Source organism: Haliotis asinina, chromosome 9, assembly GCF_037392515.1.
Source record: "Haliotis asinina isolate JCU_RB_2024 chromosome 9, JCU_Hal_asi_v2, whole genome shotgun sequence".
Lineage (NCBI taxonomy): Eukaryota > Metazoa > Mollusca > Gastropoda > Lepetellida > Haliotidae > Haliotis > Haliotis asinina.
The window spans coordinates 39,283,955-39,297,744 of NC_090288.1; the positions used below are offsets into that span (position 1 = coordinate 39,283,955).

At 40.1% G+C, this 13,790-nt stretch overlaps 1 protein-coding gene across 1 annotated transcript; it reads right to left on the minus strand.

Annotated features, from left to right (window-relative positions):
* Nucleotides 1-1,455: 1,455 nt before the first annotated feature.
* LOC137297238 (uncharacterized) lies at nucleotides 1,456-10,975 on the minus strand. The gene is made up of 2 exons (XM_067829251.1): nucleotides 9,499-10,975; nucleotides 1,456-1,673 (listed from the first exon to the last, which is right to left on the minus strand). The coding sequence occupies exons 1-2, from the start codon at nucleotides 10,973-10,975 to the stop codon at nucleotides 1,456-1,458; spliced, it is 1,695 nt and encodes a 564-aa protein (XP_067685352.1).
* Nucleotides 10,976-13,790: the final 2,815 nt, after the last annotated feature.

Below are 13,790 nucleotides of genomic sequence, written 5' to 3' on the forward strand. Positions count from 1 at the left end.
CGAAAGACAAAGGGATTGGGAAATACGCTAGAAGCTTAAATCAATGTCGCACCGAAGCTAAAATTAACTAGCCAAATACAAAATACAAAATAATCGCATAGCAGACCACAATGTACAATCAAATAATAATGAATAATTCAATAGCAGTTTCATGATAACAACTGATATAGTTCCTAATATTAACAATTATTTAACCATATATTGGTATCAAAACTACAAAAGTGAGTTTAGTTTTATGCCGCGCTCAGCACTATTCCAGTATATGACGGTGGTCTGTAAATAATCAAGTCTGGCCAGACAATGCAGTGATCAGCAGCATGGACAAGTACTAATGAAGAGGTGAACATATTGAAAAATAGCTAAGTTATCCAGATCAGCTGTTTCACTATTTCCATATAGAATTATATTTTTAAGCCTCACCAATTTTTGTAATATACCGCATAATTTCATAACATGAACAGGCAAGCAGAAAATGTAAAATATCTTCACGACAAGCGCTACACGGACAGGTCGGATCGTTTGAGATATGTGTTTCAAATTTATGATAATTTAGATCACGTCAGCCCAGCTGAAGCCTACAGTGAATAATTTGACAACATCGGCTTTCACAATGCACATCAAATCCAAATGAATGTCCGAACTGGGAGGGTTACTTTTTCAGTTAATTCTTTGAGTCTGTATCATTTTGATGTCTTTTGGTAGAACATTTCAAAAATCTTCTCTACCTGGTATTTAAATATTTATTGTAAATACAGCCCCAGCAACATAACAATTTAATCAAAGATAATGACGGATGCAAATAAACGAAAATAATAGACAACTCATATGTTCATAGATAAATAAAGTGTTATAAGTAAGTACAATATAGATGAAATTAACAGTACAATATGATGATAAGTGCTGCAATTCTAGCTGTTTAGAATTTGCAAAATGATATTGGAATAAACAGTTGGTTTTACGCGAATATTTGGTAAATTTAATGAAATGTGGTAACGGTGTAAATAATGGAGTCTGGATGAGAGAATCTAGTGATCAACGATGACATGTGTCAAAAAGGTCAGCGAGCCTGACCACACGATCGCGTTAGTCGCCCCTTACGACAAGCATAGTCGCCTTTTACGACAAGCAAAGGCTGCTAAAGATAAATTCCAACCCGGCTAGCTCTTATCGGGTTAGGTATATATACACAGGCAGTGAATGTGGTTATGAATGCATATGAATCCTGTTTACCAGACAGGATAGACTTGCACAAAGCAATCTTGTTGAAGAATGGGAGTTACAATCACTGTACCGCAAAGATCGCTTCCAGTCAGTCCAGTAACTTCTTTAGACCACTAGTCGCAAGTTATGTTCCAAAGACCCCGTCACCCGTTGGAAAACATACCTACAATTTAACATCCATTTATATAGTAGTATATTCACATTACTACTCAATAATTGGAATCTAGACATTAATTATTGTGATATGCTCTGGAAAATAATGATTGTGTGGTTCTCTTTAGCTTTCTTCTTCTTCTCCTCCTTCTTCTTCTTCTTCTCCTCCTCCTCCTTCTTCTTCTCCTCCTCCTTCTTCTCCTCCGCCTCCTTCTTCTCCTTCTCCTCCTCCTCCTTCTTCTTCTTCTTCGTCGTCGTCGTAAAATTGAAAGGCGAATTCAAGTGGATGTCAGCTTTTCCTAAATGAGTTATTTTTTCCAAAAGACAAACTCATTTACGAACATGCCATGCAACCCGCCGTATTTCCTCTAATAAGCACCCTGCTTTATTTTTTCAACGGACTTCCTGACTGGGCGCTTATGACAGACTAGGCGCAAATACGGTATATTAATACCGCTCCAGTATTACATACCGTTAAAATGAATGAGTCAGTTTAAGTTTACGAAGCTTTCAGTAATTGAGACCAATCCGGTATTTGAACCCATAATCTCAGATCACCTCATCGCCAGGACACTAAGTCAGCGATCAAACCAACTTGGTGTAAAGCTTGGTAAACACACGACGAGCCTCCGGTAAAACGCTTATGTATTTTTCACTGTGACAGTTTTTATTCTACCTCATTTTTCAGAGTTTAATCTATAATCTCCTAATTCACTTACTGTTTTTCAATAAGAACGATTGCAACTTTTATCGCACAGTCTTAAGTGACATCATGTATTTGCCTTCCCAAACCTTACATGTGAGTGAGTGTCTGAGTGAGCTGAATTTTAAGCCGCGGTTAGCAATATTCCAGCCATATGGCTGCGATCTGTAAATAATCACTAGACAATCCAGTGCTCAACAGCATGAGCATCGGTCCATGCAATTAAGGATACCATGATATATGTTAATCAAGGCATGGAGCCTGACCACCGATCCTGTTATAATCGCCTCTTACGACAAGCATGGGTTTCTGAAAATCAGTTCTAACCCAGATCTTCACGGGTCGACTATAAAGACGTCTACACACGTGTGACATAGCAATACAAAAGGCAGTTCAGTGTACACGACTGTCCCCATTTAAATCAATTAGAGAAATATAAACTTTTTACTTTTTCTTTCTGCCTTAGGATATAATTACAAATGTGACGTTTGTCTTCTAAAATATCAAGTATAAAAACATGAAAAACCGAAAGGTTATCACATGTCAAAGAAACAGGTGCCCTATGGAGATATATTTTACATTTCGTCCGGGAATGTGATGAAAATTAGACACATGTGCATCAAATTACACTGATTCGAAATCATGTGAGATTAATAAAGCTCACGTCGACGTGACACGACACAGGACACGTTACATGTGAATATGACCACATCGCCTATACCGGTGGATGACATTTTTCGTCATTGATACAGGTGATTAGAATGTCATTAAATTACGAAGGGGTAGACGGTGTCTGGCTGGCACGTGTATTGTAGATGAACAATTCAGGTGATGACAACCATATAAAAAGACCGTTATATTGTTTTTCAATCTTGAAAGGATTTTGACAGATTTTTTTCAGTACAATTTTGCTTGTACAAGTCAATATTTTTACTCTCATTTTGATCATTTGTAAAATCATGTCCCTTGTTGATGTGCTATGAGAGATGCACTATGATATGTACTTAAGTCAAAAGATTCGTGCTGCATCTGTGTTATATTACACACACACACACACACACACAGAGAGAGAGAGAGAGAGAGAGAGAGAGAGAGAGCAATATTGTTAGACGTGTGTTGTGCCCTTAAACGCACAGAAATCATAATTATAGTGCATACGAAACACGAGTGACGTGGTCACATAAGCACCGCCCAATCATGTATATTTTGATTTCCGTGCACTTATGACCTTCACAACAGACGCAAAGCACTTTACAGACATCCAAAAATACTGTTATGGTGCATTCACTACGCCCAGCAACTGTGAAGTCCTACATTAATATGCCAAGTCTTCAGAAATGTTTGCAAACTGTACGTCATCCCCGAGCTGCTATTTGTTGCGTGACGCTTTTCTGTCATACCGAACTGAACATCTCGGTATTTCTAGAGCTTCGTCAGACCAAAACCTTTCCGTGGGAAATAGTTCCAAGGCTTTCTTATAAAATCGTTATTATTCACAGTACTGCGTAAGAATCAAACGATGTCCATCGTAGACTCGGTGTCCGTTCCCTTCCATAGTTTCACTCATTTTCATTCCAATTATTCAATGATGTTTTATTAGATTGTTTTTTACGCCGCATATTGCTAGATTAGTGCTGAGTGCGGCGTTAACCAACCAACCAACGAAATTTCACGTGGTATGGTTATTTGCAGCGAGTGAATATGGTTTTACGTCGCTTGTAGCAATAGTCCAGCTTAATGAAGGCGGGGGCATCAGAAACGGGCATTACACATTGTAATTATGTGGGGAATCGATCCCGGGTCATCAGCATGGCGAGCGGACACCTTAACCACTAGGCTACCCTACCGCTCGGTATGGTTATTGATGTATCAGAGAGCGCTCAAGCTAATGCGAGGTCTAATAAAGCAGTACACGAGTGGCTAGTACACCAGCTAGAGTGAGTTACTGAGTATGGTTTTGCGAATCTTTTAGCAACATTCCCGCATTATTTCTGCGGGGGACACCACGGTATGACGAGCGAACGCTTCAACAACTTGGCTACTCCAACGCCCGGGTACCAGGTACAGGGGTCAGTTTCAAGGCTTGTGTTACAGGTTTAATAATATCTTAAGGGTAGGAACAAAGTTTAAAAATAACTTATACGTCTGTTGTGGTTACTTTGTCGTGTGACCTTACCACCCGATCCCTTTAGTCGCCTCTTATAACAAGCATAGTCGCCTTTTATGGCACGCATGGGTTGCTGAAGGCAAATATTCTAACCTGGACCTTCACGGATACAATAAACGGATACAATAAACAATTGTACTGTGCATTTAATGGTTAGTGTAGTTTAAATTAGATCAAACACTGTTTTTATTCTTTAATGCAACAATTCGAAATTTATGGTTGTATGGGAGATTTTAAGAGCTCTTCAATTTGATTTCACACTCTTACTGGCAGTTTCTGTGAATTCGTCCTCTATGCGCATGATAACGTATAGTAGAAAGTATGTTTGATAATATAGGAAATGCACAGTTTACATATGCTCAACATATTCTGCTTTTAATCACGCCTTGAAGAGGAACATGCACTGACAGCGTTGGCAGAGCTGATGCGTGAGTGAGTGTTCAAGTGATTTTACGTCCAAAGAAAGACCGTGATCATAGGTTCTAGACGTCTTCAGTTTGGTCGACCAACAAACTCATGTAGTAATGATGATCAAAGCCAGATCAGGGCAAGTCTCGGTATCTGTGACAGGTCGTGCGGTATCTGTGACAGGTCATGCGGTATCTTGTGATAGGACGTGCGATATCTGTGGCAAGTCGTGCGGTATCTGTGACAAGTCGTGCGATGTCACGAAACCGCGTCACTGGTCACGAAGTATCGCTGACAGGTCGTGGCAGAGGGTTCAACGTCACGTTCAGAATTATTGCACATGTGTTGTGGTGTCTTATTGCCAAGTGCAGCGTATGTTGGTACTATGTATGTCTGGACTGAGGAAAAATTGGTCGAACGATCCGTGAAGATTTAGTTGGTCATGAATTTGGTCTTCAGCAACCCATGTATGTCATAAGATGCCGCTAACGGGATCGGGTGGTCAGACTCAGTGACTTGGTTGTCACATGTCATCGGTTCCAACCTGCGCAGATCGATGTTCATGCCGTTGTTTGGTCCAGACTTGATTATTTACAGACCGCCGCCATATAGCTGGAATACTCCTGCCTTAAAGGTCACATGCAACCAAAAAATCAAACATAATTAAAACAAATTTATCACTTATTCATGACATATAATATACATTGCTGCTTTAAAAAAACCAAATAAACACAATTATAAGCGTACAATCGCGGTTCAAAAGTGCAATATTTTGTACTTGGGCTTACTTCTCCCGAAACGAAGCCCTCGGGAGACCGAACCCAGTGATAGCGGGTGGATATGCATTCAAGTGTAACGACGGCTTCCGATTGGCTGGTTCATTTGCTGATATGCTGAGGGTTCATCGTGTGTACAGAAAGATGATCTGTTTGATGGGCATTTTAGAAGTATAGCCAGTCACAAGAAAGTAAGATTCTTTATGGATAACAACGTCTTTTTGTGCACTTGATGCGTCGTTTCAGTATGGATTCATATACTGTTGTCAAACAAAATCATATACACGAAAAGAAGTCGTTATCTATGAAGAATGTATATAGAGGTGTTGGGTTTGGAAAACACATGTTCTCTGAATTTGCGCTCGATCCAATCAAAAATCATGTCAGTAGAGATGGTAAACTACTGTGTTGCTGGAATCTGTCATTCGTCCAAGTACAAAGCAGGGCTTGAAACTGACAAAGTTTGCACCAGTTTCCGTCAGATCCAGTCATCCGAAAAAAATGAATGTAGTTTGTTTGCAACCCACAGACATAAAAACATGTCATGTGTATCACACGTACCTAATTACATAATGTGGCAGACACGGGACTCGGGTGCACGAGTCATAAATCAACTTATTTTCTTTATGTTGTATAGTCTGATAGGTGTTAAGTTTAAATTGCACGTGGTCAATGATTGAAGCTGTGTATTGCATGTTGTCTTTAGCAGACAGGCAGACAGACACATAGGTGTGAATAAACCAGACACTGAGCTTTCTCTGTGACAGAGACTGCTTACCACAATCAACAAGTTGTTTTACGTAACGAGTAGATTAATTACTTGTTTGTGTACACTACCAAGATTTGACTACTGCTCACGACCTTAGACGCTGGGCATGCATACTGTTTCATGCTCCGCGAACCTCCGCAGCACAGCAGCTGAAACCAGTTTTCCCCCCAGCGCTGGGGGGAATTTAGTGAAACGTTTGAACTCCGATTTCGCGGGCTTTTTTTTCATCGCGTTTTTTTTCATTTTTATAGGTTGAATTGGCATTTTTTATGATTTGTTTCGGTAAGTGCATACCGAAAGGTACCAGAAACTGCAAAGTTGTTTTTTACGTTGCATGTGACCTTTAAATACAACCAACTGACCAACCATCAGTCGAACTGAAACTAACATGGTGTAAATCCGTATTACTTTTTAAACGAAATTACAGCTGAAACCCATACCTTGTTGATGGGAGCAATATTCCCGACGTTTGATCAACATTATAGAGCACTGTTGTGAGAAGTGTATGACGTACCTGCTGACAGGATGTCATGAATCATCTCAAACATGTTTCCACAGGAGATGTTATAAGTTGTTCACTGGTCACAAGGGGCACATAGGTTGTTGTTTATGTTCCCTGAGCGGCAGTTATCTTACCGAACACCTCGAAGTTAATTTTGAACTGGTTTAAGCACGGGTATCGGATCGTACACTTCAGCAAACTTAAAACGATTCGAATCTTGCATCGTACTGTTTTTCCTGCAGGTATTGCCTTAGTAAAGTCGCCGTGGTGTAATTTCTCTTCTTTCCATTCACATGAACTAAATTTGAACGTTTTGACAAAATTTATACATTAAGACACAAGAAAATACAGATTACAGTTATCTCCCTTCCATCGACTTGAATTCGGCAATTTCCGTACATCTTACATGAGTCATTGTTATTCGATATAAAGAAGTACAACCACGAAGTTCCGAATGAGTTGCCACTGGCAACGGCGTGCACTGCAATGCACATCGCTTGTAAGCAAGGTGCATCGAAAATAATAGAAGAGCGCTCAGCCAATCAGAAAGCGACATATATGTTAGAAGAAATTGCATCACAATCCTTTACAGAGCTTTGTCACGCCATTCTCATCATGACGTCACAGTTTGATGACATAATTATATTCTCAGCAACTGAGACCGGTTGAACTGTAACTTTCACTGTTGGGATCTCTCAAAACAGCCACTTTGCGCTGCAACAGTCGAAATCTGCATTATACGCCGACGGCTAAAAAGTAGCAGGAAGAATGCTTTTGTACGATAAATGTATATAAAACTTTTTATTGGAATACGTTTACGAGTAGATGCTAACATTGTTATCAAGCAAGAGAAACAATGTTTATAGGTTGATCACTTGTTTGATAACGATGTTAGCAACTACAACAAAACCTCGTAACTATTCCAAAGAGCTGTCTATCGATAACAATATTTCCTCTCCGTCATAGCAGATTGTAAACAACATATAAGGTTGAGGAGATTTCCAGACTCTTCTTTGATGTTTGGGCAGTTGAGTAGCCTAGTGGTCTAAGCATTGCTTCGTCACGCCTAAGTCCCGAGTTCGCTTCCCCACGTGGATACAATGTATGAAGCCCAATTCTGGTGTATCCCGTCGTGACATTGCTGGAATATTGCTAAAAGCAGTGTAAACCCACTCAAACTTTGATGCTTATTTCAATATCTGTACCTTTTGAGCCTGTGTGATTTACACACCCGGGAGGTAAATGAATAGGGCCCGTTAGTGACGATCTGTTGTACTTCCACCTGCTAGCTTCCGGTGACAAGCTTAAGCCAGATGCACCATATATATCGGACAATATAATTTAGGGATACTGTTTCTTTATGATTGATATTTCATCAGATTTACAGTGAATACAGAGAACATTATTCATAATTTAAAAATTTACATGTGCCCCTAACTATTTTCTGCCAGTATAAGTATGTTTACATCAAGGATTAGCTTTTCGGCTATCTAGGTGAAACCAGCAGCAAGCATTATGCAGATGAACTGCACAAGGATCACGCTTCAAATCGATCAAAAGCATGCTCAAATGTTGTACATGGAAACAGTTGCGTTTGGGGTTAACGTTTTGTTAAGAATTCGCCATTTTTCACGGAGTTTCACCATAACTGAATTCATGACAATATTTTCAATGTTACGGATGTCTTTTAAAATGCAGCAGTTAATATGTAATCAGCACCTATAAGCAGTATGTAATGTTGTGCAAAATCTAGTTTAGAACAGTTGTCTGAAGTAAGTGGCTACATTTACACCGGTGAGACTATTTTGTATGTGTCGAAAACATCCTAATCACACAATTTGACCTTTGGGTAATGTTTCGTCTGTGGATGCAAGCACCGACGTGTGAATCGTGTGATTTTTACCCCGTTCTGAAGAAACAGAGATTTTTGTAAGGACGTTTTAAAGTAACCCGTTTGAAACTTTACAAATAAAGTAATAAGAGAACCATAAGTGAAGCTGCGTCCATCACCATCTGTGGAAATAGTCCATAGTGGAAATTACGAGAATAGCTTTGTCAGCCGTTTAGCTATAATGATATCTATATACGGGGACGGAGGGGTAGGCTCGTAGCGATGAAGATCCTCACATGGGTACAATGTGTGAAGTCGATGTATAGTGTCTCCCGCCGTGATATTGTCGGAATATTGCTAAAAGCGGAGTAACACCATATTCGCTCACTGACATCTATTTGCCACAAAGTGATTGCAAGAATTCTGGTAAAAATAAGAATTCTGGACGTGAAGTTTGAAGCCGTCACACCTACCTTCGCAATGTTCGATCTGTCACGCATAGAAGTCTGAATTGACGTGCGAACTGTCCAATCTATCAAATCAACCAATTGTTCCCATCAGTTGGTACAGCAGTTTCAAATTTTCTCCGAAGCTTCACTTTATCTCGGGTAAAGTTAATCCAAAACATAATCGGTAACGCCATGATCGATAACTGTTTGCCACGCATTGTCATGTGATCTACATACGCGTCCTTTTCAAATCTTTAAAAGAATTGTACAGTATGTAGAAATATAGTGTTAAGACAGCAAATCAAACAAAAAAGAAGTGCATATAGAGCTTATGTTTATTTACAAACGTTCAGTCTACAAGAGTCAATCATCTACGGAACAAAAATGTCCGTTGATATAGCACTTTACTCATGAAGGTATTGATGTACATTTTTAGGTGAGCATTTTGATTCTGTTGACATTTTATGGTTCGAGTCATGTTCCTGGAATTCTTGCTCTCTGACTGAGTCTTGCCGCTACCTCCCGTCTGATCTCTTGTCTTGTCTCTTGTTCCCTCCTCCATTCTTTGATCTGCTTGAAGACATCCAGCTGCGGCTCCAGAAATCTGTCTGGCGGTTCCACCCAATGCCTCATCTGCAACTGTGATAACAGGGACTTCAGACACGAACATGTTCCTTGCCCCTGTCGTTGTCATATGCGGCAAGGCATCCTCGGGTCGCAGTTTGTCTAATCTGGAAAGGACGTCGTCATCAACTCTGATCTCTGTGATGACATCATCAACACTGCTGACCATAGGCCCTTTGCTCTTTCTCCTTTGTGTCAAGAGCTGTGTATTCTTGGACCGGATTAACGTAGATTTTCGACTGACACCTCCAACTGATGGTCCATGTGAAACATCGCGATTAGCTGTGTCTCTAGTAGTGGAGATATCATCTACATACCTCCTTGAACTCGGCTGTTCAAGGAGAAATGCATTTGCTGATTGTAATAGCGTGGCTTCTCCAACTGTTGTTCCTTTGGAAACGTCACCATTAACTATGTCTCTAGAAGGGTCGTCATCAGCTACACTCTTCAAACATGCACATTTTTCAGATTTGCAAACGACGTCTTCGTCAACTTTGTTCACTGTGGGGGCATCACTATTACGATTGAACATACTATCTGAGCTCCTTCTTGTTTGTTTAGGGATCGATGTGTCAGTTGACTGGATGAACGTGGATTTTGCACTGACGTCTTCTACAGTTGGTCCATGTGAGACATCAGCAGTAACCGTATCTCTAACAGTGTCGTCATAAGCTACAGTCTTCACCCTTCTGGTCCCACTTTGTTCTAATCTGAAAACGACGTCTTCATCAACTGTGATCTCTGCGGAAACATCACCAACACTGCTGACCTCACTACCTCTGTTACTTCTCGTTTGTTCTGGGAGATCTGCACTCTGTGATTGTAGTAAAGTGGATCCAGCACTGCTATTTTCCTCTTGTAGTCCCAGTGAAACGTCATGACTGTCACCATCATCTGTTTCTGTAGCAGACGATACACCATCAACACTCATGGGTGTTTTCCTTTTCTTCATCATCACATCCAGGGACCTCACAACAACTCTACTTGCAGATAAATCAAAATCAATGTTGTGTTTCTTCATCACCAGCATGTGAAGGCGACGATTTTCCTTTCTCAGATTTTCCAAGATCTGCTTTCGTTCCAAATGTCTTCGTTCTCCGGTGACGTCGTTTTCCGAAAATGTTTCCCTTCCACCATCTTGGACGTGTGTACAATTCGAGATATCAGAGTGATCGGTGGTGACGTCATCACTGAGTTCTTCGGTCCTTCTGCAATGCTGTTCAGCTCGCGACGGTGTTCTTCGTTCAGCCGGAGTTTCAGCCATTTTCGCGTCTTCACAACCCTTCTTGTACTCTGAACGGAGAAAGTATAAGATGATCTTTATAATTATCTTCAGAATCTTCTTGACACAGTTTGACCTAAGTCCCGCCATGATGCGTGTTACTTCGATGTATGTGTGATTTTGGCTGTGGAATATACAGGTATTATACTGTAAATGATCAGGAAAGGTTCCCAGCCCTTGTTTTATAGCACTGAAATTAATCAAGTTTTAATGTCAAAAGTCATGATTAATGCCACTTTGGATATTGTTCTTGAGACTAGTTCATGCCGTGATCCATATAATACAACGCTTACCAGTTGGCACCTACAATCTCGAGGAACTGGTGTAACGGTTCATCTGACAAGGTATGACACAGTGTGTACACAGTTGTTACTGTTCATGTTATTTGCTACAATAACTTGTATGAGTGCGTAATCAGACAGTAGATAAGCCCGCCGGTAGTGATTATCAGTAACCATAAACATGTAACCGATTGCTGTGTTATCAAAACATTGCTTGAACAGGATCATGAAAAGGTAATCAACATTCGTCTTGATTGGTGGGGAGGTGTAAAATGCCATGGCGTTTATTGATGGACGTCAACTGGATTGGCTGAAAACCACACAGTTACATGGTTTATATACTCAATCACCTGACACGGAATTACAGGGCTAACATTTTTTTCACAATTATTGTTAAGTTGTGACATGGCTTTGAAATAACGTACCACGAGAAGAAATCAGTTATGAATATGATGACACATTTCTCTACTTCATCTCAAGTCAGTGTATTAGATTTTAATTTTTTTTAAAGATTTCCAGTCTCTCGCCAGATGACTGGCATATAATATTCGTCACACTAATTGCGAATGTGATTGTTATGTGTGCTAATTATTTCAGCATTTAGTAACTACACTGTTCTCAGTCCGTAAGTGATTTCGGAAAGGTCGTTTTCATTTATTCAACTTTTTGGCCAATCCACCTAAACATTTAATGTCAATGAAATGTTATTTAGACATCTAGTTATATCTCTTATATATAATAATTGCACTGTAAACAATCCTTTGTCAGATTTGCTGAAGTATATGGGATCTGTTTGATGTTCATCTCACTTTCAAAAAGATCCTTGAAGATACAGGTTAGAGTTAGTCGTCTACAAAATGTTGATAAGTCGTTTAACAAACCATTATTGAACTACTGACACATTACACTATTTGTTACGAGGGAACAACGCAGATAGAGGAGCAGGCAGGTGTGCTATTGATTTATTTACCTGTGCTGAGCTTCTCTTGGTCGTTCCTCTTTCTGCACTCCTCTCTCCTAACGAATATAGAGTTAGTAAACGACTTTTTTAAACATTTAATCACAATTCATGAAGTTGAAAATGGTAGAAGAATTATAATACATCATGCCAAATTAGAAAACTACTGTTTTTGTAGTTCTTTAGTAAAATGACTAAACACAGTCTTGAAACGTTTTCTTCCAGAATGAGATAGGTAACACGTGTGGTGGGTATCCATTCAGTGACTGACTCGTTGTGTTTACCGTAACCAGGTGCATGCATACGATCAGCACATATAGTGACAATTGTCGTTTGTTTGCCGTTAGTGATAGAAGTGAAAGATGGTGAAAAACAACCCTCCCACTTTATTTGAAGCGATTGAAATTTGATCATTTCCCAAATGACAAAATCATAATCCCGAGAGTGTAAAAGTATGTACATGTATCAATTCCACTTTTCTGGTTTTGTTATATACCTTCCACTGGGTGTATAAAGGACTGCGGTTAAGAGACAGCGAAGTGGTGGCACATTTGATGGACAGTGTGTGTCCTGAACTCTGAGAATATCTCTCTTTGCACAGCCTTTTGTATGAAGCCATAGGGCAATAGCACGTGTTATATTTCAAAAGTCTCTTCCTCCGTTTTCACGCAGGACGTATATGTAGCATTATTTGATACATCATTTTTTAAACGGTCTTTAAACAATCAGTGAATGTTGTGATGTTTACGGTCGTGCTAGCTGGGGCCTTGTCTGTGGCAAGAACTGTAATGGTTTTGATTACTCTGAATGACAACTGTCCCGGGCAGAATCGCTCTATCCCACTTCTATTTCCCCGGTCTCCATCACGTTTGTGGATAAATTCCTAAATTGCATGCAGTGACTTAGTCAAGACAACCAATCGATTCACCTTTCTCCGATGTATGGGCACATATTCCACTCGACCCCGCGACAAGCCAAAAGATGGAAGGCGTGAGTAGAGCAGTCAAAATGACTCTAGTTTATGACATACACGCCAGCTTAGCATTCCGTTTTCAAAGATAGCTGGGTACACAGTTATTTTGGTTGATAGTGAAACTGAAAGAGTAAATATTGCGTAGTGTGTGGTCGACATTATTGCTTGTTTTTTACACAAAGCTCAACATCTTTCCAGCTATATGACAACGGTCTGTAAACTAATCCAGTCCTAGTCGAACGATCCGGTGACTGACATCAAGAACATCGTGCATCAACGCAGCTGGGATACGATGACGTGCATCAACGGGTCCTACCTATCAATGCTCCTGTACAAGGAGCATCGTACAACCAGAATGTTTTCTGAAGACCAGTGGCAATGCAGATCTTCACAACAATATTACACACAAATTGCAACAGCCAGTCAAGTATCTTGTTGAGACACGTGGCCTTAGATGGGTTGCGAACGAGAACGTGAAGGGTCCCTAAAACGTACATTTCAGCCTGTAATTATTGGTGTTTGGTCTTGATCTTAGGCCTGGTCAGTTACTTTGTAACTCCCAATTGTGTGGATTTCAAATAGTGTAGTTAACAGTTCATAACAGATAGTGTTGCATATCGTCCAAAACAACAAACGCACTACAGGAACCCGAAGTAATGCAGGTCTAAGACATTTACAACCTCAGAGACGAAA

Coding starts and splice junctions, on each gene's coding strand:
- LOC137297238 (XM_067829251.1), bottom strand. CDS start 10,975: ATGGCGGGACTTAGGTCAAACTGTGTCAAGAAGATTCTGAAGATAATT. Junction 1,674..9,498: donor GACAAGAGATCAGACGGGAG/GTAGCGGCAAGA, acceptor TAACTCATTTAG/GAAAAGCTGACATCCACTTG.